The sequence below is a fragment of the Choloepus didactylus genome, chromosome X (genome assembly GCF_015220235.1).
Source record: "Choloepus didactylus isolate mChoDid1 chromosome X, mChoDid1.pri, whole genome shotgun sequence".
NCBI classification, from domain to species: Eukaryota; Metazoa; Chordata; class Mammalia; order Pilosa; family Megalonychidae; genus Choloepus; species Choloepus didactylus.
In genome coordinates this window covers 41606282-41631091 of record NC_051334.1, presented here as the reverse complement: position 1 = coordinate 41631091, position 24810 = coordinate 41606282, and the positions used below count along the sequence as shown (strand labels likewise).

Sequence of the window (24810 nt, the reverse complement as noted above, 5' to 3'; positions counted from 1 at the left end):
CAGGAGGTTTGGGTGCTGAGTTTTAGTTCTCATAACTGTCTGAGAATTCAGCCAGAAGCGTCTCCCCATCACCTTCCCCCAGTGTTTCTGCTTCTGCTTCCTTTAAATAGTTTTCCTCGGTAACTGGTGTCAACACGCCTGGCTGCTCTTTGATCCCCTTCTGGTCTCAGTTCTCCTTTCACCTGCTTAGGGCCAGACTTCATTATAAATGATTGTTCATTGCATAGCACTAGTTGCCATGGCATTGTAGATTTCTTACAGTATTTCTTCCTCTATTGCTCTTGGTTTGTGACGTTCCATTTACATCTTTTACATCTGTTCCCACAACTCCCAAAAGTCCCTAATGTTGTATAAAGAAATTTAAATTCTCATTCAAATGACAGCTTATTTATTTTATTCTTTATTATAAGGAGCACAATGGTTAGTCTTCTGCATTACTTTTGTAAGGCTATTGAACAGAGAGTGCATGTTCAATTCAAATGTGGGGTTTTAAAAATTGTACTTAGACAAACCTCATGATTTATGAATAAGATTATCATAAATTCGTCTTGCATTTCTAAGCCTCTCTTCTCTCTCTCCCTCCCAAAAAAGACCCCTCCAAAAAAAAAAAAAACAGCTCCTTGATTTTTTTTTTAAATGGTTTTTTTGCTTATTAGATGTGAATCCTCCTGAGCCAGGTTAAGGATGTATGATATAGCCAGGGTTTTTTCCAACATTTCTAGCTGTAGTAATTCTTCCAAATTAATATCAATTCAGTTCGAATTTGGGGGCAATCAGAGGAAGCATAGCATTAGGCTACACAATTGAAAGACTTAGCAAATTACCAGTGTCCCCTCTGTGTTCCCTTTGTGGTTTGCCAGCAAGGTTTCCTGTCAACTTGTCTTCCCACATGTGCCCATAACTCCATACTGGCAGACTGCAGGGAGGGCCAGTGATAGGCAGAGGGAGCCCTTACCAAATCAGAACAGTATGAGCCGTCTTCCTCTTCTACCAAGGGAGCCGAAACCCACTTCCAGGTTGAGTTTGTTTGTCTAGTCTTAATGGTTTGTGTTCTTGACTAATAGTTTGAAAGGTGCCCTAATGAGAGTGTGTGTATGGAAATTTGCCATGCCTGTTTTCTACAATAAGATATAATCTTATTGGCCTGTAAGTCAGAATTTGAAATCTCTGAAATTTTGTTCAACTATAACTCACACAGTCACCTAAAAACACCATTTTTCAGAAATTCAAACTTGAAAATTAGGGTAAATTTAGAAAGTGATATTTACTTTATAAAAATAAATACTATGACTTTAATTAGCCCATTCAAATACACAAAAAATTCAGCATGCTTTATAATCAACTGTTCAGGAAAGCACATATGGTATGAAGATAAACATAATGATAAGTTTGATATATAGTAGAGGGAATTAAAATGGGAGTTTTCTAACAGGACGAGTAACATAAAGAGAAATTACATACCTTTTTCCCTGCCTTTTTAAATGTAGGAAACTACTTTGGTAACATCTTTGGCCTTCTTTTATGTAAAGTAATGGAGATGTAAAGTGATTTTTAAAACAATGATTTTGAAAAGTTATATATTTTTTAAAACTCCTAAGAGCAGTAAGAATTAATACAATATAGCTTATCTTAAATGAAAATTATTGATCATCTTCTCCATCCTTCTTAGTTTAATGAATTTTAGTTTTAAAACTTATGGAAGGAAAAAACTACTGGTATAACTCTGAAGAAAGCTGGGTGACTTGGGAACTCTCCTGATGACTTTGAGTTATTCTATAATTAGCATGTCCATGAAGTTACTGGATTGGACACCTCTGTTTACAGCCAGCAACCAGGGAGGTCACCTGGAGTTCCTAGGTCTCCCTTTGTATCTGCAAATTAATCAGCCAGAAATTAATTTGCTACTATAAAAGAATAGATGCACACTGTAAATATTTGAGGCCAGAATTTGTTTTTTCAGACATTTTTCTGAACATTTTCTTCTCTCATGGAAGTGAAAAAGGAGGAAAAAATATTTTCTCTTTGTTTTCTATTCCTTTTTAATGAACATTATACAGATATGTTGGAATAACCTCCAGTGTTTTTTAAACAAATGTCTCTTGAGGGATCTGTACATAGAATTGCTTGTACTTTTCTAATTCAAGAATAAAACATGCTATGAGATTAATGGCTTGGAAGTGCTATGTATACTTACTTTAAACCTTTTTGAGTACTGAATTACCATATAAAGAATAAATGAGTCTTTAAGCAGTCTCTAACAAAGTGGCATGTTACAAATAATGGCTAATTGTATTAAAATATTTTTGTTCGGTTCTAATCTGAGAGGATAAGGTGAGTACCACAAGGTGTAGATATAGAAAATGGACCATAGTTCCAAACATACTTTTGATCTCTTTGGGAAGATAAAGCATACTTTTTAAAAAACTTTTTATTATAATGTATATAATACAGAATATAATCACCATCATTTGTCTTACTGACAAGATTACATGTAAGAAAGAAATGCTTACTCTTTGAATATTATAGATTGGAGAAAATTTGGGCAACTTACTTAACTCTATGCAGTACAGTTTTTTTATCAGTAAATTGACATATTATAGAGTCATGATGATTAAAATAATACTTGGAAAGCATATAGTAGAGTGCCAGGAGCATAACAAGTGCTCAGCAATAGCTGCTTATCATAACATCATCTGATTTAATAACAGTACCTGTGAATTAGGTAGTGTTGTTCCATTCTACAAATGAAGGAATTAACACTTAAACAGGGTAAGTAATTTGCCTAAGATTGCCCAGCTAAATAAGAGATGGAGCCAGAATTCAACCCAGAGAGTCTAACTCTAGAGATCAAGCTCTTAACTACAGTACTATTTACCTGCCTAGCATTCATTTACTTCACCAATGAATAAATATAATTAATAAAAACATTATTTATATTGAATACAAAGAAAAATACAGAAAATGTGGTGAATATTGGCATACAATGACATTTTATGAGCTTTTTTCTTTTGACAAAGTCTAATCCAAATATTTAAACACATTTATAAGTAATATCTACCTAATAAATATGGGAATCAGTGAATGTTGCCTCTCCCAGTACTTGAGTCAGATAATAACAAATAAATAATGTGTTTATAAAACCTTGGATTTTTACTCTATATTATTCATGCATTTAGACAGGACTTCAAATATGGAAATTTCTTACTCATTTTTTTCTTTTGCTCATTTTTTAAGTTTCTTAACGTTACAACAAAACAGACAAACACTAATCATAGACCCTTACATTCCAACTACTAGAAAGCAAATCAGTCATAATCCACTTGCTTTCTATCCTGCTGAAAATTATGTTCTGAACAGAAGCATTCATGGTCAAGTTTAAACAGAAAATAGTCTGTTGGTTTCATATACAGTGGGATCCTTTGAATATGCTCAACTTTTGCCTCTGAAAGTCTCAGCCATCTCAACTTTCAGTAGAAGTAGAACTGTAAATTGAGCTTTATGAATATATATATTTATTAATTTCTAAAAACTGAAGAGATTTTCTCAGCACATGCTATCAACCAAGCTATGATGTGTTAATCATATAGTTTAGTGTCCCTAATAGTCACACGAACACTTCTGTTTCATGGTGTTTTCCATTCAGAAGTCAACCACAGGGTTGTGTATGTGGTGGATTAGATTTCGTAAAGAGATTATACAGGGTCTTCTTGAATGTTTTATCCAGTAAAAGAAATATAATGGGGTCTGTGCTACTTCTGGCTGAAGCAAGACAAGTGAGGATGTTTTTTATTTCTATTAAATAATTCAATTGCTGACAGTCCTCGCTTTGGTGTAGAACATAAAAAATGGGTTTAAAAATGCTCTGTGGTAGGAAGCAAACTATTAGTAGAATCTGGATGACCAGAAGATGCTTTTTCACAGAACTGTAAATCAAGTCTTTCTCCATAATGAATGTACAGGTCCTTATTTTTCTCAGATGGCTGACAAAAGAGTAATATGACATTAGTACCACTAAAAATGAAAATCCAATAAATGTGGTTCCAATGAGACCTGCAATCTGAGAGATCATGGCTCCTAGTTCCATCTGCCGATTGTAGCACAGGTTCTCTTCTCCTTCTGTAGCCTCTACAACTGAGTAGTATATAGTAACTGGAATAATTATGCCCAGTACAACTCCCCATATGTAAATGCATAGTTTTCTAGCAAAGTTGGGCTGGCGAAATTTTTTCAGTAAATGGCCATAAAATATTTTCTCATAGCACGAAGTAGTCTCTTGTATGGAATCCTTTTTCATTAAGGTAGCATAACGGCTTATGGCAATCCAACTTAAAATTAAGAGGCTGGCAAACATACTTACATGCATGGATAGAGTTCCCAGGAAATTGACTACCCTGCATCGTGTAGATTGATATTCCCACTGAAAACCTTTGAGGAAATAGATACCCATGAAAGGCATGGCGCTGCACACAAGTAAGTTTGCAGTCACAAGATGTGCTAGGTAGATGTGTGTTGATGTTTTCTTACCTATTTTTGTTAAAAATACCCATTGGGAGAGAGAATTTCCAAAGAGACCCACAATACAAAGGAAGGTATAAATGACTGGTAGAGCCATGGAAGAGATCACGGATGGTTGAATACATGTTGAACTGTTACTCATTTATATCAAATTTTCTTGAATTTTGCCACAGGATCTAGAACAGAATTGCAGATGTTTAATATTAAAATAATAGATCTTTAAGGTGAATAGTAAAAAAAAAACCATTTAATGGAAAGAAAAGCGTAGATACCTTCTCAACTTCTAATCACGATTGTCCAGTTGAAATAAAAGCCAAAAGCTGCTTATTGTGATGGATAGTGCCTTTGTCTAAAAAATAAAATTTGATACAAATAATTAAATGCCTGGGATTTATCACCTTATAGTAGAGGAATTTATAATTCTTCTATTAGTTTGTAAATGATGATTGACTTTGCCTAAAATGTAATTTTCAAAATTGTAAGGTACTTGCAAACAATACATACTGGACAAAAGAAAGCATTGCAAAAGTATTTTGTGGCCACATTAAAAAAGGAGTGATTTTTTTTTTGTTGTTTGTTTTTTTTTTATTAAATTCAGTTTTATTGAAATACATTCACACACCATACAATCATCCATGATATACAATCCACTGTCCACAGTATGATAACATAGTTATGCATTCATCACCACGATCTATCTCTGAACATTTTCCTTACATCAGAAAGAACCAGAACAAGAATAAAAAATAAAAGTGAAAAAAGAACACCCAAATCATCCCCCCATCCCACCCCATTTGTCCTTTAGTTTTTATCCCCATTCCTCCACTCATCCATACACTAGATAAAGGGGGTGTGATCCACAAGGTCTTCACAATCACACTGTCACCCCTTGTAATCTACATTATTATATAATTGTCTTCAGGAGTCCAGACTGCTGGGTTGGAGTTTGGTAGCTTCAGGTATTTACTTCTAGCTATTCCAATACATTAAAGCCTAAGAGGTGTTATCTATATAGTGCATAAGAATGTCCACCAGAGTGACCTCTAGACTCCATTTGGAATCTCTCAGCCACTGAAACTATTTCGTCTCATTTTGCATCCCCCTTTTGGTCAAGAAGATACTCTCAGTCCCACGATGCCGGGTCCACATTCATCCCTGGGAGTCATACTCTGCGTTGCCAGGGAGATTTACACCCCTGGGAGTCAGGTCCCACGTAGGGGGGAGGGCAGCGAGTTCACCTGTCGAGATGGCTCAGTTAGAGAGAGAGAGGGCCACATCTGAGCAACAAAGAGGTACTCAGGGGGAGACTCTTAGGCACCATTACATACAACTTTAGACTCTCCTTTGTGGTAATGAGCCTCATAAGGGCAAGTCCCATGCTCGAGGGTTCAGCACATCAAACCGCCAGTCCCGATGCTCGTGACAACATCAACACCAGTCCAGGTGAGGATGTCCAACACATCCACACCTTCCCCCAGATCCTCGGGGCTGGGGAGGGGGAGGCTGTAAATATATTTTTTATTGTCTGCCCAAATTACTCTAGGATGTGTCACTATTTCACTCCAGCCTATACTAACCTACCATATCTCACTTCCTATTCAAAGTTCCATGCGATTGTGGTGTCTGAACAAATCGACTGTAGAGTTGTACCGTTTAGAAAATTTAGATCCTGTACCAAATAGATATCTATTCCCTTGGTCTCGTATGAAAGTTGAAGTTTTAAAACACAATCAGTTTCAACCTTTATCCTTTAGCCTGGCTTGCCCTGGTCTTAACCAGACTTGCTTCATTCATATCACTAATTGAAGTTTGGGCTCTTTTTCAGCTTTTTTTTTTTTTGACAGTGGCTGTATGCACTAATACTGACATTCATATCTGCCGAGCTCTAGCTCTGAGTTTCAGGTGTCTTAGAGATATGCATTGTTCCAGAGACCAATCAGGCCATACGCTAGGGGATCAGCATCTCAAAGTTTAGAGATAGGCCCCACAATTCAGCGATAGAGTCAACTGCTGTAAGAGCTTACAATCTAGGGACTATTACAATTATTGTGTCCACGTTAGGCTATGTTCTAAGATTCAATTCTGAGTTTACACATTGTAGTTAGTCCATATTGGTGAGGCATCATCCCTCTCACCATGTTTTCTCCAACACTTTTACTCCTATATATATATATTTTCCTACAATTTTATAGAGTTATATTCACATACCATACATTTATCCACAGTGTACAATCAGTTGTTCATGGTATCATCATAAAGTTGTACATTTATCACCACAATCAGCACTTGAACATACTGATTACTACAAGAAAAATTGTTTGTTTGTTTTTTTTTTAGCAATAAGAAAAAATGATAAAAAGAAAAATAACATGTCATACAATACAATATACTACTAAGGTCAGCAAATAACACCGCTACCAAGAATCCCATATTACTCCCCTATATCCCCCTCTCATATACATTTAGCATTGGCATATTGCCTTTGTTACATTTAATGGAGGTATATTACAATGCTACTGTTGACCATAGACTCCAGTTTGCTTTGATTATGTTTTTTCCTGAATACCATCCCTAAAAAAGGAGTGATTTTTAATTAGCGCATTAATTAAACATAAATAGTTTTCAAATGGTGTCTTTTCATGGCTAGGCTAAAACACTCCTCCAATAGAGGAGTCTCTTTTCATATTTCAGAAGTAAACTCAATTCCATATGAACAAAAACTCAAGCATGTCCTGAATTAAACAGAAGGAAAAGTATAGTGACCAAAGATAGACACCAGAATTCCAGGATCATTACCAAAGGGAATTTCACATTTCAACTGTTTAATTCTAAACTGTCATGCTTCAATTAAAAGTTTACTTTAAAATTGAATGTTAAGCTATAGTTGCTATGCTGGTTGGTTAGAGTGCCCTCAGGTGTCCTTCATGTACTTTAAATGCAAGTATGGTTTTTGCTTTATGTCTTATTTTGAAATCTTTCTTGCTTCAAAAGTTACACATGAAATGCTGAAGCATCACATACAAACTCTCCTTTTCATTCTTATTTTTCTCCTTATTTCTTTCAAGCAAGACTAACAAAAATTTTTGAATTCTGGTCAAATAAGAATAATGATCTCTATTTAGGATTTGCTGCATTTCCCTACGTTCTTTACCATAGCTTTCTATGCACCACGTTCTCCACCCTTTTATAATCTAGGGCAGAGTTTTTCAATCTTTTTAAAATCACATTCTCTCTTTTGATAAACATAAAAATCTCACCGCACATTGCCTTCTGAGATTCTTATATACCCCACCCCTCAGGGCTGTTCTCTTCTCTACCCCTTACCTCTCTTTGAGAATCACTGTTATAATTATTTGGAGCATCTTGGATTACAGAAACATGGATTTTTCCCAAATGCAATATTATACTTTTGAAATAACATTTTAAGCCAAAAAAACCCCATCCAAAGGCTTTAAAGATTTGAAGGCTGTGCAGTGTCGCTAGGTTCAAGTACCTGAGACTCTTAATTAATGTCTGACAATTTCTTTATCATTTTGTTTTATTTCATTTGAGTTTTGTTTATAAAACAATCCATATGCTTCAGAGTGAGTTTATGTCTGAATCCAGTGTAGCCTCCTGAGTTGGGATCTGGTTGCGGTTAGTGTAAATCCAATTTATAAATAAATAAAACCTAATCTGTAACATCACTGATTTAAAAATCAGTTGGGTAATGAGCCAGTTTATTTCTTAAGAAAAATATATCTGCTCAAGGCAGATTTTGCTTTTACATAAACAATAGAGCCTCATTTTATGATGATATTAAATTCAAGTGCTAGCTCCTGCCTTATGTTGATAATGCATAATATACCAAAATCTGTAAAGATAATGGTGCTTCTGTGTTAATATCAAGAGTATCCCTTTTTTTAAATAGACCACCTTATACAGCATCTAATATCTCATGTTACTCATTACCACTGCAAATGTTTCTGAACAAGGGGAGGCGAAAAGACTTTATCAGAGGCTATCTTTATCGGACAGATCAAGTTGAGTCTTTATAGGAATCTCACTGTAACAAATAAGAGCTAGTTCACCCTCTTTAGCTTCCCAAACATCAGACTTGTATCTCCTATGTATCTCTCCTTTAAAAATAAATGTTGATTATAAACTAAGAGATTTCTTGTCTAAAATTTGGAAAATACTGTTAAGCTTAAGAAATCAATTAAAAATCACATGACATATATAGAATTGCTTTTCAGAAAATTTCTGCAAGTCTGTTTTCCCCTCAGTGATTGTCTCAAGTCACTCATGTGCACATTGTATCTTTGCTAATTTGACAAATGAAAAAAGTTCTACATCTCTAACTTCAGTTACTAACGATTATCTACATAATTAATATGCTGGCTACTTTTCTTAATGATTGATTTTCAAAATAAGCAGTTTAATCCTATTAGAATTTTTATAGAGTTAACTTTTAAGCTAAAAATAAATAAATGATCAGCCTTACCTGTATGAATAGTTTATGCCAACTAAGGCTATATTGTTCAGGGTAGTGATATTAATTTTCAGACTTAAAATTCTCTGATTGGTCTTCCAGTATCCTTCTGTTTTAGTCAGTGTAAGTAGATTCTTGCATGACACCAACTACAGTGGGGAAAAAAGGAAATTAGAGTATTGAAGAAATTAAATAGTTTGGTAAATGTAGCAACTGCCTCCTCAAAATAAAAGAGCCTCATTTCTCTAGTTCTGTAGTGAGAGGAAGTTGGTGGACAATATATATATTGTACTTCCTTATGATTATTTCATGAACTAGTTAATCTCAGCTTTATTAGCATGATTTGACGAAGTTAAATTCAAAAGTTAACACCTCCCCCCCATGGCTAGTTTTGGACAACACAATGAGGGAACCATACCTTAGTAGCCCAACAAAATAATGCTTGTCCTTAAAATAGTTTGTGGATGACTTATTTGCAATTTGTCTTTCTTGAGAATAGAGGGAAACAAAACACAAAGTTTTCTTACCTGTAGCATCTTACTAGAATCAGATATTATAGAGCTGGAAGAAAACTTCATGGTCATCTACGTGTGGAGACTCTGCTTTAAGGTTGAAGAAGCTGAAGCCCAGAGAAGTACAGTGTGAGCACAGACTGCACCCGGGGGGGATGGGTCTCAATGTGGTTACTAACAAAAAACCACTGTGCTGTCTCCATTTGAATTCAAAGTCGGACATTGTTTGTGGCATCTAAAAATGGATTTGGGAATCCTGGTAAGTGCCTGAATCTGAAGCCCAAATGAGCCTCAAATAAAATGAATAGTTACATTACAATATAAAGACTTGTGAAGCCATTTTTATGTATAGGATTGTCTAATCGGTCTGTGAAATATTAATTAAATGAAAGGTATGTGTGTACTACTGTGGAGCCAGATGTGAGTCAAGTACTACACTTCTTTAGGTAGTTAAACCAGTGGGCATATGAAAAAGAGAACAGAAATCTAATTTCATTAAGCCTGAGCACTTTATTTATCAGTAAGACTTCATTTAAAATTCATGGAAATGCTTTGCCATTTCTCATAACCTCCGCACTTACCTTGTTTCATGTTGGTTACATAAGTTCCGCTTGAGATTTGCTAACATTTCTCTTTGAAACAAAAGCGAGAACTACCTTAAGTGTCTTGATTTTGTTCTGCTGCTGTTCATGTTTGAAATGATTGCCATCATTTAGTTAAGAACAATGACTCATCCAGGATTACATAGTCATTGATTGCAGAGTGGTTTGGCTTCTAGAATTGCTATCATTTTTACTTCAACAATTTCTCATGTTCCAGGAAGGAATTACTTAGAACAATAACAACAACAGCAAAGTTTGAAGTAATTTAGAGAAGAAAGAATGGAAATTAAAGATGGCCTTAAGATTACTTGTTTGGGGCTTAAGCACCTTTGGCCCAAGAGGAATCACCAGAGAGCTATTGGACTTTTAATATTCTTGCCCTCTACAGCTTTTCCCCTGTTGTCCCCAAACTCAGTAAAGGATACCATCATTCCTTTAGTTATTCAAATCCCTAACCTAGGAATGATCCTTGATTCCTCTCTTTCCTTCACATCTCACATCACATGGATTGCTGCTGCTGCATCTTCTGTTACCACTACCACTATCATTAGCCACATTTAATGAGCACTTACTATATGCCAGACATCCTACTATGTGCTTTACATGCAAATCTTCATGAAAACCTGTGAAATAAATGCTATTGTTCTCTTCATTTTAAAGTGAGGAAAACTGAATCTCAGAAAGGTCACATAAGTTGCACAAGGTCATGCAGCCAGTTGTCCTCACAGCATGGTGATTGGCTCCCCCAAAGCACATGATTCAAGAAAACAAGGTGATGGCTGCAATGCCATTTTTTATTTAGCCTGTGTAGTCAGTATTGTCACTTCCTGCAGTATTCTATTGGTCACATGGAGCCAGGCCTCATTCAGTATGGGAAGGGTAAATATCAGGAGGTGATGATCATGGGGAGCCATCTTGAAAGCTGGCTACCACAAATGTCCATCAAACATTGACCAGTGAAAAGTCAGAAGTACTACTTTTAAAAAAAGATTGTCAAACCCCTGAAAGTTTATTGAGCAAGAATTGCTGTATAGGTATAAATTTTGCCATTTCTTATTCTATTTTGGTTTTTAGTGCTCTATAGTTTTTTAACTCAAACACTGCACTTCATTCAACAAATGTTTATTCAGTTCCCACTATGTCCCTAGTAGCATGTGAAGGTCACAGAAGAAGTATGTTACCCATAAGGTAAATTAGGGTCTCTGGAAATTCAAGAGAGATTCCACAAGCGAGTCAAGAATTCAGATTTATATGTGATATGTGGTGCAGATTTTAAATGCTCTATGAATTATAAAAGGAGGAAAACAGTGATTCAAAGAGGTTCTGAAAGGATTTGTGAAAGGAACAGGAAGGAAAGAGAAGCAGACACATGCTGAGCAACAATTCCGTGCCAGGTAATTTTTATCCCAGTAATATCAGTTTAAATTTTTTATGGTTTAAGTGATTTTGTGTTCCCTAATTGAAGTATGAAGAAAATTATATTTTTCTGAGAGACAAGAAAATATTGTTGGAATTGATGGAAAAGGGTACATGTCAGAGAATACTGTACTAGATTAACAAAACATTACTTGTCAGGCTGAAATTTTAAAAATAATAAAGTATGTCACAAGTTCTCTGTAAAAGTGGCCCCTGTGCAGTTTCCTCATTGAGATCACCAATAGTTTTCTTTGGTTCTCATTCATCTTTCTCATCCATCTCCTCCTCAAAGTTCCACTTCTGTTATCTGAGTCCAAATGTTCTTGCTAATGGTTTTAATTACTTCCTAAATCTCCTACCAAATACTGATCTCCTAAGTATTCTGCTCTGATCCTTACGATCTGCTTCCTCAATGTTTGGAAATAGTTTCCCAGAATGTAAGTCATGCCTTGTGCTAAGTTTCCTGCTTTTGAGATACTTGTGTATCATGTGAGTTTTTTATTCTGGCCCCAGAATTCATTTGGAGTGGGTCAGTGGGAGTGATACTCAAATGGCAGGCACATAGTAATTTATCTTGACATTCCATTGTGGGCTGAATACATCAGGGGTCCATGAAAGCTTTCCTGATGCACATGGATTATTGGGGTTAGGATTAACTTTTCTCAAAGCCAGAACCCAGAGGACACAGGACAGCTCAATCATACCCAAACTGTATGCTTCAACTAGAAAGTTATTTGCGGCTGTTCAATCTAGTGTTTAAACTGGCCCTAGTTAATCTTTTGAGTACTCTTTCTGACCAATCAGAAGCTAAGGGCTTTGGGAGGCTGGTATATAGGAAGAGAAGACATGCTATATTTAGTCCACATTAGAACATCATATCCAAAAGGTAATTATTTCTCAAAAAGAGGAGCAGTGGTAAGCCTGTCCAGTTCTCTGCACACCCAAACCAGTGGTTGGTTTACTTTTAGAGGAGTGAGGCATAGACATGTTGCTCAAAGCTGTGGTTTACTCAAGGCTTGCTGAGCACCCCTGCTCTCTTCAGGATGTGGTATCTGACCTCAGCCCTGTCTCCAGTTGCTCGGCTCTCAGACCCTCACCGCCTTCTACAAGTTACTATAATCATGGACGTCCCACCGTTAAGCAGGATGTGAAAAGAAACCTCTACTTGTTGCTAAAAGCTGGTTTCTAAGCACACAATGGGAGTATTTTCCTCAAGAATTAATAGAAAGCAGAAAATACAGTTCAAAGTTTGGAAATTTATAATAGCACAGAAAAGTTATTAGCTTTGTAAAGAAAGGTCTAATGACAAAATGTAAATGGACCTAATAATAAAAGTTTTACTATACTTCATCTCTGGCTTTTGTTTGTCTTTTCCCATAGGCTTTAAATGCACTAGGTAGACGTTGTCTTTTATGAATGCACACCACCAAAACACAGTAGCAACTTCAGTGGCAGTCAGAGCAATTGGAATGACCTCAGAGATGGCAGTTGAAAAGCAGATGAGAAATTAGCAGGTTTAGAAAAGGGAAAAAAATTTAGCATTGGATTAGATGAGGCAAAAATATCTTTGAGGACAGTCAAATTTTGAATTTCAACATCTTTCAGTGAATCAAATTTGGTTCATATTATGCATCCAAATAAGCTGTTCTTTTTTTTATGGGTTCTTTGCAAAACCAGAGTAGATCAAGATTTCTGAAAATGAAAAATCTGATAACAGATTTCTAAAAATAATTTACGCCATCATATTGCTACAAGTACAAAACAAAAACAAAAATGCACATCTACCCCTGGGAAACAGTGCCCAGAATTCTCACCACTGCCTCCTTCTTTCCAGGACCAAGGTTTCCTGGCCATTTTATTACCAATCAGTTCTTTTGAATTTCTAAATAAAATTTTCTTACAGTTAAGTCCCCTGTTCCATGCCACTTCCTGCCCTTCTTTATTCACGGGGGAAAAAGAGAGAGAGAGAGAGACATCAAGGGAAGATGAGGAACAATTGGATATCTGAGCTCTTCTTTCCTGTTCCTGTTAGTGATATTTAATTCATATAATTTTAAAAATATCTCTAAGATAGATACTATTATTACTATCATTTTATAGATGTGGGAATGTAGACACATAGAACATAACTTGCCTGTGGTCATACAACTGGTATATTATAGAGCATGGATTTGAACCCAAGTAGTCTAATTTCAAAACCCATGTTCTTAGCTGCTTTTACTATTCTCGTAATAGATGATAGTACTCACCAGAATCTAGTTTATTGTTTAAGTTAAGTTGACCAAATATCCACAGTGAACAAAAATATATCTCACTTATCTATCTGTTTCCAATTTCCAATCTGGAAATTTATTGACTCCTGCTTAATGTCAACAAATCCCATAATGTGAACAAAGTTGGTTTTTTTTTCCAAAAGAGGATGGAGACAGTTGGTTTGTACATTGATTAAAAATTTGTATTTATATTACAGTCTTCTTTCCATTTGAGTGTAAATATTTTTGATCCGAGATAGAATTTCCAGTTAGTATATCCTGGCATTTTGGCACAAGTCTTTGTGGTTTGAACAGAAAAGTACTTTGAACATTATCTGAAGTAGAAAACTAACACTTGTCTTTTAGCAAGATTATAACTTTGATTCTCAAGTATTGATTTCAGAAATGTCTCCATTATTTTGCCTTCATAATGATGATAATATAAACTAACATTTCTTGAACATTTCCTTTGTGCCAGGCTTTATTTACATGGGTTGTCATCTAATCCTCATAACAACTCCATGAGGTAGCTAGTGATATTTCCCTCATTTTACAAATAAGGAACGAGTCTTAAAAGAGGTAAAGAACTTGCCCCCAAAATCTCGTGGTTAATAGCTGGTGGAGCCCATATTTGAACTCAGAAAGTCTGCCTCCAGAGCTTGTACTCTTAGCAACTACCATGTATCAAACCTCCTCCCTGCTTCCCAGCAAAATTATTCCTTCTCTGTATTCCTCTACTAGCTCTGTCATAACATATTTTTTACTGTATTATAGATATCCTTCTATATGTTTGTCCCCCAAGAGTAAATTTTTTGAAATTAAGGGCCACATCATTTTTATCTTTATAATTCTGATACCTGGTTCAGGTCTGCCTTCATTTACTCATTCATTCATTCAAAAATATTTATTGAGCACTTGCTACGAACATTGTGGCAATTTGGTGCTGGGAACATTCTGATGAACCAAACTGACCCTGTCCCTGCCCTCTTCGAGTTTATAGTTCAGTGGCAGTAACATTAATCAACTTGTTTTACAAATAAATAACAAAAGTGATAAGTTCCACATAAATACACAGAGGTCCTGTCTTGTCTGGAAGGTAATGTATCACATGAGATATAAGTCACCAAACAGGTGCAGAGGGAGAATTCTAGGCAGAACCTGATATTCAAGGGATTAAATTTTGGTTTGCAGGCCAATTGGTAGGGATCTTGGTGTTTACGGTCATAGTCAAGGAAAGCCATTGAAAGGGGGTGAGATGATCTGATTTGCTTATAAAGAAATCACCTTTGCTTTATGGAGAAAAGATTGAAGGAGACAAGAGTGAATGTTGGTGTTAATTGTTCCAGTAGTCCAGGCAAGAAATTATAGTAGCTTCGATTAGGATGGTGGTGGTAGAACTGGAAGGACATAGATAGAACTATTTAGGAGGTAAAATTGATAAGAACTGAATGGAAGGAGCAGAGAAGAGGAAAGTGTCAAGTGGGACTCCTAGGTTTCCAGCTCACACAACTGAAAGGATGATGATCTAGGGTCCTGGAGGAACAAAGTTGGGTAGAGGGGGCAGGGTGGAGATGATGAATTTGAGTTATCTTGAGATCCAAGAGGAAAATTCAAGTGTCATGATCTGGAGCTCAAAGATTAGATCTAGACTTGCTAAAAGTTTTAATCTGTCTGAAGAAATTGAAGCTGCAAGCATGAATGAGATCGCCTGGGGAGAGAACATAAATTAAGAAGATGGGCTAAGATCTGAACTTGGTCAATTCCAGTGTTTAAGGGCCAGGTTAAAGAGATGAACCAGCAAAGACTGAAAAGGAACAACCAAAAAAGTATGAGAATGAAAAGTAGAGTCATGAATATTAAGGAAAGAGAGTATTTTAAGGAGGGAATGGTTAACAGTGTTGAGTGCAGCTTAGAAGTCAAGATGAGGCTGGACAATTTCCCATTGGATTTAGTGACATAGAGAACATAGGTGACCTTTAGGAGTAGCAATTTCTGTGGAGTGTTGGGAATAGGTTGAGAAGTGAGGTGAGGAAGTAAAACAGCAGTATAGAAAGAAAGCTTTCTAGAGAAGTCTGACTTTGAAAGAGAGAAAGTGGTAAATAGGGAGAATTTTGTCCTGTTAATTTGGAGACACTTTAGCATGTCAAATGCTAATAAACTAATGAAAAGAATCTACCAATAAGGGGGAGGGTGTAGTTAATACCTAGTATATGATAGTGCTCAGTAAACTATATTTATACATGTATAAAGATTTTTTTAGCTAAATCCTTTCAAAGTAAGTTGCAGGGATTGTGATACTTCAGCCCTAAATAACTCAGTTCCATTATCACACCCAAGAAATTAACACTAATAATTTTACCTAATATACAGTTCACATTCAGATTTTTCCCATTGTTTCAATTATGTCTTATATTGCTTTTTCTTTCTTTTAAATCCAGCGATCCGATCAAGGGTCACATATTACATGAAGAGTCTAGGCCATTTGTATGGTAGAATGTAGACTGGCCCACAATCTGGATATGTTTGATCATTTCCTCACGATTAGATTCAGGTTAAACATTTTGGGCAAGAATTCTATGGAAGTGATATGCCCTTCCCGGTGATTGCATCAAGAGGCACATTATGTCCGTTTGTTCCATTTGATAATGTTAATTTTGATCACTTGGTTAAGGCTGTGTCTGTCAGATCTCTCCATTGTAAAGGTATTTGTAGTTAATGAATAATCTGAGGGTCATATTTTCATTCTCTAGGAATATACTGTTTCCCTTTCACCCAATGGTTTTTAGCATTCATTGATAATCTTTGCCTAAATCAGCTGTTACGTTGGTGGTTGCATCTTGGTAATTTTTTTGACAGATGGAGTTATATCAGACTTGAAGAAGTCATTTTAAAGCAGCACTCTAAACCAGTCTTGTTGTTTTAGGTATTTCTCAAATTGCCCTGTATGTGACATAATTTCTGATATTGCCACGTTGCCTCTTCTTCCTTTTCCTCCATCTAAAGCCAGCCTAAAATGTGTTGTCTTAATAAACCTACAGGTAAAATATTGAAGCTGGGGAATATCAGCTCACTGGAGTTCCATATCTTCAAAAATATCTGGTAGAGAAAATTGAAAAAAAGAAATCACAATTAAATATTAACACAGAAAACGCCTGTAAGATGCTTTGGTGATGCTTTGGCCAGCAGAGGGCAATGTGTTACCAGCCCTAGTCAAACCTCTTGCTGAAAGCAAAAGCTGCCCTCAAATTGTACTATTTTCCAGCTGGAAACTTAAAACAATAGAAAGTTTTTGCTTCTTTTAAGCTCTAATAAAATGATAAAATTCTTTAATTTAGTAGCTGAAAACCACTTTAAACATGGTAAAATAAAATAATTGTACAGACAACGGAATTCTGTCCTTAAGATGGAAGCCTAGTGCCACTCATCTGCCTTTAATAGGATATAGGATAAGTCCTTTGGGGATTTTGTTTTGTGCTAGTGATTGTCACAAAAATTACCTTTGTGAAATATTCACAACTATAATTATCTTAATGGTAAAATCTGACATTTTCTTATGTGAAAATTTGTGTTACCACATCTTTTTATTTGCTTTTAACTGGTTTTTGTTTTTAAAAATCATAGCAATTCATGGACATAGTTTTACAAGTCAAATAATGCTAAAAGATTTGTAATGAAAAGAACATGTTATGTCTATTAATCTAAGTTAAAGCATATTCCACCTAATGAATATATAGGAGAAATCACCTTTATCCTCAACTGTAGTCATTTCCTCCCATCTGCTTAACGACTATACAGCTTTCTGAATCTTAAGAGACCCCCCTAAATTGTTGCTTCGTTATTCAGCTAACTCCATCAAAGGGAGCATGTGCTTGATTTTATCTCTGAGAACATATGGTTTGTTATTAAATCTTCAATAACCCTGCCATTCTCCGTCCTGCAATGGTTTGGAAAATAAATCAATCTCCCTCTCTTTTCTCTCTCTCTCTCTCTCTCTCTCTCTCTCTCTCTCTCTCTCTCTCTCTCTCTCTCTCTCTCCTTCCCTCCCTCCCCCACCCCCCAAACACCACACACACATACACACACACACAGAGTTGGCACTTTCAAGTAAAATAATCCCAGGCATTGTCGTTTTTGTTGAAGAAATTACTTACTAGAGTTTTGGAAATTAAGGCCACACATACTCTTCATTTGTATTTTATATGCATCACTTATCTATTGCTCTTGAACAAACTACTACTCCAGACTTAGTGGCTTAAAATAATCACCATTTATTTGCTCACAATTCTGCAATTTGTTCTGGACTCAGCTGGGCAGTTCTGCCGGTCTCACCGGGGGCCATTCCTGCAGCTTAGTTATCTGGTTCTCCTGCAATTCACCTGAGGCTGGATGGTCCAAGGTGGCCTCACTCGCATGTCTGGAGCCTCAGCTGGGACTCAGAAGTCATACAATGTCCAACACATTTTATTGGTCAAAGCAAGCCACAGTACCAGCCCAGATTCAAGAGGTGGGGAAATAGACTCCATCTCTGGATGGGAGAAGCTGCAAAGGATTTGGAGCCATTTTTATCTTAATCTACCACATTTCTTTTAATGTGCTTGCAATTTTAGTGTTCTAACTAGATTTTTATATTTTTTTCCTCAAAATGCAGTACACTGGCTCATTTCTTAGGGATTAATATAGTATGTGTGCTTCAGAGTCCATTGTTTCTTGGGTAATATTCCAAAAAGAAAAAGAGATTTTACTTCTTAAAGGGATGTCCACTGTGTCACACTTTGGTCTTGGAGCTGTTGTTTTCTTTTTATTACTCTTTGTATTAAAAGGTGTATTAAAACTATCATGAATCCATGCTGTTTCCTTGATACTTTTTATCATCTATAAATAACCTGTCTCTTTTCTATTTCCAGAATATTAATCTAGCTTTTCAGTAAAAGAAAAGAATTTCTGCTACTTCCCAATAGTTTGCTACTGATGGCTGGATAAATCATTGACCTCTCCAGTGCCAGAGCCTAAAAGGATGTACAAAGCTGTGGTAGCTTTGTCCCCCCGCCATGCTAGGTTGTACTCCTCATTACTCAAGGTTTTGTTATTTTCAGGATCGTAACTATCAAACTACCAGACCATGAGACTCACATTTACTTATTTAACTGACTCCCCTCACTACTTGCCACATATATTTGGAACTCTGTAATCAGTCCCCACAAGAGCTGACCCTGTGTTTCAGTGTTTTTCAAGTCTCACTAGCCACAAAGGGGAACTGAATATGAACATGTATGCAAACCTCATCAGTTCCCTTTGCAGTCAGCTGAAAGCTGTTTTTAATATAGAGGAAACAGTGTTTTCTTTTGAGTACAAACTGAATTTCCACACAGCCATGAACAATTTCTGCTTCTGACAGATCAGGGGACAAAAGAAGAGGACAAGAAAGGCAATTAAAAGAGAAAGTAGGAAAACAGAAACAAACCAAATTGGGGAAGAGAAAAAGGTGCTGCTGTGTACAGGAAAGGAAAAAAGAAGCAAAGGTGTGGGGGGTCCTGGAGGAACCAGAAAGTCTTGATAAGTAATAGGACACAAGAAGAGGCAGGAAACACAGAAAGGAAATGTCTGCAAAGAGCCTATAACAGCTGTGCCAGCAGCTTTAATGGGCGGTATTGAGATCTTTTGGTCAGAATTTGGCTGTTGGATAAAATTTGAAAATATAACACATTAGAGTGATTACCGTTCCTGCCTGAGTTCATGCCCTTGAGCCAGGTTTACAGTGATGGTGCCTTGTCCCATTTCATGCACTGTGGTGACCTGTTCAGCCACTCGGATTATACAGGACAAAGCCAAGGATCAGTACAAAAGCAAAGCCTGATCACCTGACATAAATGTCACAAAGCCCCCAGAATCTATCAATTTATTCTAAATATAGTTGAAACAATTTATATATCAATAAATATTAATGAGTGCTTACTATATGCTATGCAAGTGACATTGGACAAATTCACTACAAAAGAAGTTTCAGCAAACTGTTTGGAGACTATTATGGTCAGCCTCCTCCCCATGACCTCTACCCCATTTCCCCCAGAAACACACACATCTGAGTAGCCCTGAGGGCATGACTGTATCACAGCACAACATGATGACAGATGGCCTCTGGTTGCCACTCAGTAAAGCACTGAATGTTATGTAAAACCCAGAAAGGGATTTAAAGCGATCTAATGGACATCTAATCCAAACTTTATTAAATGCTTGAAATGCCAGCCTGCTGACATCCATATTATATTGAATATTTCATACTATATTGAAAAAGTTCTATTAGCAAATAACTCATTGGCTTTCTATTTCATTTAAGGTCTGTCAATATTAGAAAATCCTTTCTTACAATCTGGTGAAACATTCTGCTTGTATCTCCCATCTTTCAGTGGTCCTCTTTCTGCTTACTCTCTGAGGCTACACAGATACACGCACACACACATTCACACACATTTTTGCTTAATCTCTTACTTTTGATCTTCTGCTTCAAGACTAAGTCCCATTCTTTCAACTTTCCCCCTTTTGACATCATGTCACCTGCCCACACTCTCTTCTACTTGCTTAAGCATCAGAGTGTGGTTCTGACTAGCATAAAATAGAATGGGTCTGTTACCTTTCCTGTCCTGGACATTGTTTTATTAATGCAAGCTAAGGTTAAATTACCCTTTTTGAGTTACTTAACCCCCACCTCATTTGATCCAAATTGACTTCTATGTATCTCCCGAGTTCTGACGTTCACTCTTAACTTTCACTTCAGCTTCTGGCCATTCCATTTTTTATATTTACCCTGCCTTTCCCTTGATGCTTGGGTATTTGGATAACATACATTGAGTACTTCTACTTGCTAGGTAATATCCTAAACCCTATGCATTTATTAGCTCATTTAATCCTCATAACCACCCTAAGTTAGGTACCAGTATTATCCCTGTTTTCTCAGTAGAGGAAATAGAGCTTTTCCAAGATTACATAGTAAGTGGTGGCGCCAGAAACTGAACTCAGGCAGTGTGACTGCAGCATCTGCCCTTGTAACCCCTCTATTCTGTTGCCCTAAGTTCATTGTTTAATAATATTTGATAACATTGGGCTAAGGACAAATTGGATCCAGCTCCCAATCTTACCAATAAGATTCTTGCCATGACCTTACCAATAAGTCATAATACTCAGACCCACTGGCCAAGACTCTTTCGCCAGGACTGTGCTTGGATGGGCAATACCAATTTTCCTAGCACTCTTTGTTTTCTGATTTCCCCCCACCTCATAGTGAATGACAGATTCTTTCTTTAGGTATGTTAATCATTTAGTCAGGTTATTTCCTGGCCTCCAAGACTTTCTATTCCTTTAAAATGTTTTGTTTATCTGTACTCAGGTGTTTGAATTTTATAGTTTAACTCTCAGAAAATATTTCTGTTTCCATGTTCTCAGGGAACATCTTGTTTGGATTCCTATGTACCATTTATAACTGAATACCAAGCTAATTATAAGATAGTTTCATCTGCAAATTCTTTAGCTTGGTCCTTGAGGAAAGTATATCAGAGGGCCAGAGTTTATTTAGGTTTATTGATTAGAAAATATCTTTTACTTTGCTTATGGTGTCTGAAAAAAGAATCCATGAACAAAGTAAAAGACAAGCCCCTTATTGGTAGACATTATTTGCAACCCATATAAACAATGAAAGTTTAGGATCCAGAATATATAAAGAACTATTTCAACAATTAAAAAAGAAGAAAAGATGAAACAACCCATTAGGGAAAAAAAAAGGAGGGAGGTAGATATGAGCAGGGGATTCACCCAAAAAGAAACCTAAATGGGCAAAAAAATATGAGAAGATGCTCCATTTTACCAGTAATGAGGGAAGTACAAATTAAAACCACAGTGAGATACCAGTTCACACCTCCCAGACTGGCAAAAATTAGTAAATCTGATAAAAGTATTGGTGAAGATGTGGATAAACAGGGACTCATATCTAATTAGTGGTAGGATGGGTGTATAAATTGGTAAAATCACTTTGGAAAACAATTTGTGCAAGAGCATTCAACTTAGCATGGTTGCTAATAGTGAAAAAGTGGGAGCTACCTAAGTGTCCATTGTTAGGGGAAATGGAGAAATGAAATAAAATACTGTGCGTGAGTGAAAATGAATGAGATCTATATGTATCAACATAGATAAACATTAATTTGAATGAAAAAAGTTACAAAAGGATATAATAGTTAGACACTGTACATTGTAAAAAACTAATAGTGCATATTAAGTATTTAGTCATACATATGTTGTAAAAGTACAAATACATACATCAGAATGATATACACTAACTTCAGTAGAGAGGCTACCTCAGGGAAGGGAAGGATTTGAGGTAGGTTTTAATATATCTAACTTTTTGGATTGTAGGCATATATATGTAAGCGAAAACTCTTAAGCAAATGAGGCCAAAACATTAGCATCTATTCAATTTGGGTGACTGAGTGGTTTGGCTACCTGTTATATTGTGTTTTTCCATTTTTGTATATTTGAAGGGTTTCATAACTAAAAAAAAAAAATTGTATGTGGAATTACTAAACCAGCGAGTGTAACGTAATAGTTAACTGTTGCTCCTGCAATAACTTACGTGACTTATTAAAGCATAAAGAACTTCTATACATCACCAACTCCTGTATCCAAACCTTAATTAGAAACCTTTTCCAAAGGTCATCTTATAATGGTTCTCTATGCATTTCCTGGGCCAGAAACAAAATCAATAAGGATGAGATGCTCTAATTTGATTCCTTTTTTTCCTCTTCTGTTCAGTTTGTGTGGGGTTGTGCTGGAGTTATCCATGTTTCAGATAGATCTTTTATTTTTTTAAAAAAACAAAAGGCATCTCAGTAATCACCATTGTGCATGGGCAGAACGAAATGAAAATAGAAAGCATTATCTTAGCAGAGACAGTGTCTATGGAATATGTGTACCATTTGTATCCCCTCATATGTAAAATGTCATTGATACTTACATCAGGTAGCAGTGAAGATGAAATCATATAACACATGTAAAACACCTAACACAGTGAAGGACACTTAAATAAATTTTACTCTACTTCCCATTCCCTTGCATGTGAACTTGAAGGGGGAAATAAAAGGCAAAATAGAAGTTTAGGGCAAACCAAGCACTTCCTTTCCAGTCCTCCACTTCTTCATCTGAACTGAGGCACTGCAGCAGTCACTTCTGGGAGTGTTTTCTCAACTGGGTAATGTAGCTAAGAAAAAAGACACTGCATCATTCAATATGAGAATGTGCTATAGTTTCTAGCTTTGTGTAGTTATTTCTTATAGTTATTTCTATTGCTTTAATAAAAAGTTCTTTCCCATCCACAGATAAATAAGTTAATCACTTATTCTTGAATCTTTTAATGGCTTCATTTTTTACATTTAACTCTTAATCCACTTAAAATTTGAGGGGCATGGTACAAGGTGAGGCTATAAGTTGACTTTATTTAAAACTAGGCACATCACTATTTATTCACCCCTTCCTTCCCCAGTGGTTTTGTGACACTTCCTTTATTTGCAGTTATTCTGTCTGAGGAAGGAGAGTGTATCAGAATCACTTGGGAAGCTTTTTTAAAATATACACTTAAGCCTACCTTTGCAAGATCTTAATTCTAGTACATCTTGACTATCAGAATCTTAGGTCTCCCTCTGATTTGTTCCAATGCCCACCTTTTTAGAACCATTAATTTGTCATGTACTCTTACATCATCTAGAGTCTACTTAGGGAAGAGTATTCTGTTGCACTGATGTTTATCGTTGCATCTGCTTCCTTATCGAAGGATAAAAATATATTTTCATAGCTGGTAAAATAAGTTTCCATTCATATTTCAAAAGCCTAAAAAGATAATTAGCCCATTAACATGTTTCTGGAAAATCCAGGTTGCCTGTTGAGAGAACCTTTATTTTATGCTGTTTTTCTCTTATGGATAACTTTCAGTAAGGCTTTGTTTCAAAGAGTTGTAATTGTATTAATTCTATTTTTATACCAACAGACTGAAGAATCCATTTTTTAATTTAAAGAAGCTGAAAATAAAATCTTCTGTACAAGAACAGAATTTTCTTTTACTACTTACCTGATCTTAGAAATTCAACCACCATCAAACCAGACTCTGCACAGAATACATTTCCAAAACTGAGAGCAATACTCAGCATTTAGGTCTCACTCTGGCAACCAGGCAGTTAATTTTGCCCTCATTTGCTTTTGCATATGTGAGATGTTATTTAGAAACTTGTTCTGAAGGTCTTTAGCAAGGTGAAGACATGTACCTATTTCTGAATTTCCTTTTTTTTTTTTTTTTTTTGGATGCTTCTAGCACTAAATCTTGGGTTGGAAGTATAGGGCCTGCATACACTAATGCTCAGTAACAAATAAAAGATTACATATAATAAATAGCCTTAAATTTGATAAGTCAGTAGCATCTTTCTCTAAAAATTGGAAAACATTCTCAGATCCAGGTTACTCTAAGGCATGTTATTAGTGAAACTTCTATCAGTAAATAAAATCCATTATGGGATTATAGGCAGATTCACTTTTTATCAAAATTTATTTTATTACAAATAACATTATAGCAGGAATTAATTCAGTGTATTTTTTAAAAAATTTTTAAGAAAGCCATTGTGTAGGGCTTTTGGGGGTTAGTCTCATTTAATACAAATACAAATAACACAACAGTTTCCAGAACTATGGGTGTATTTTTCTTTTCATGTCCCTTAAAACCAATAATGGAAATAATAATAATATTTTATAGTGTAACTTAACCATTCAAACTTTATATTTATAATAGAAACATGTAGAGATATAAAGTGTCTACTGTTTTGGTTTGTTAAAGCTGCTGGAATGCAATATACCAGAAATAGGTTAGCTTTTTCCATGGAGTTTTATTAGGTTACAAAGGCCATGAAAATGTCCAAATTAAGACATCAAGAGGAAGATACCTTCTCTGAGGAAAGGCTGCTGGCATCTGGGGTTCCTGTGTCCCATGGGAAGGCACTTGGTGATGTCTGCTTGTC

The 24810-nt window shown here is 35.9% G+C and overlaps 2 protein-coding genes across 9 annotated transcripts in view; one reads left to right on the top strand and one right to left on the bottom strand.

The window, feature by feature from the left end:
* Positions 1-24810, top strand: part of CASK (calcium/calmodulin dependent serine protein kinase) — a 524745-nt gene that overhangs the window by 299238 nt on the left and 200697 nt on the right. The window lies entirely within an intron of this gene.
* Positions 1932-9664, bottom strand: GPR82 (G protein-coupled receptor 82). 3 transcript variants are annotated; one of them, XM_037820741.1, is made up of 4 exons: positions 9514-9664; positions 8999-9135; positions 4788-4864; positions 1932-4691 (listed from the first exon to the last, which is right to left on the bottom strand). In XM_037820741.1, the coding sequence occupies exon 4, from the start codon at positions 4655-4657 to the stop codon at positions 3647-3649; it is 1011 nt and encodes a 336-aa protein (XP_037676669.1). In that variant the 5' UTR covers positions 4658-4691; positions 4788-4864; positions 8999-9135; positions 9514-9664; the 3' UTR covers positions 1932-3646. The 3 variants fall into 3 exon arrangements, with proteins under 3 accessions (XP_037676669.1, XP_037676670.1, XP_037676671.1); XM_037820742.1 differs by lacking the exon at positions 9514-9664 and having other exon boundaries at positions 8999-9263; XM_037820743.1 differs by lacking the exons at positions 8999-9135; positions 9514-9664 and having other exon boundaries at positions 4788-5086.

Excerpts from the sequence above, each read along its gene's own strand:
- GPR82 (XM_037820741.1), bottom strand. The coding sequence starts at position 4,657 with ATGAGTAACAGTTCAACATGTATTCAACCATCCGTGATCTCTTCCATG.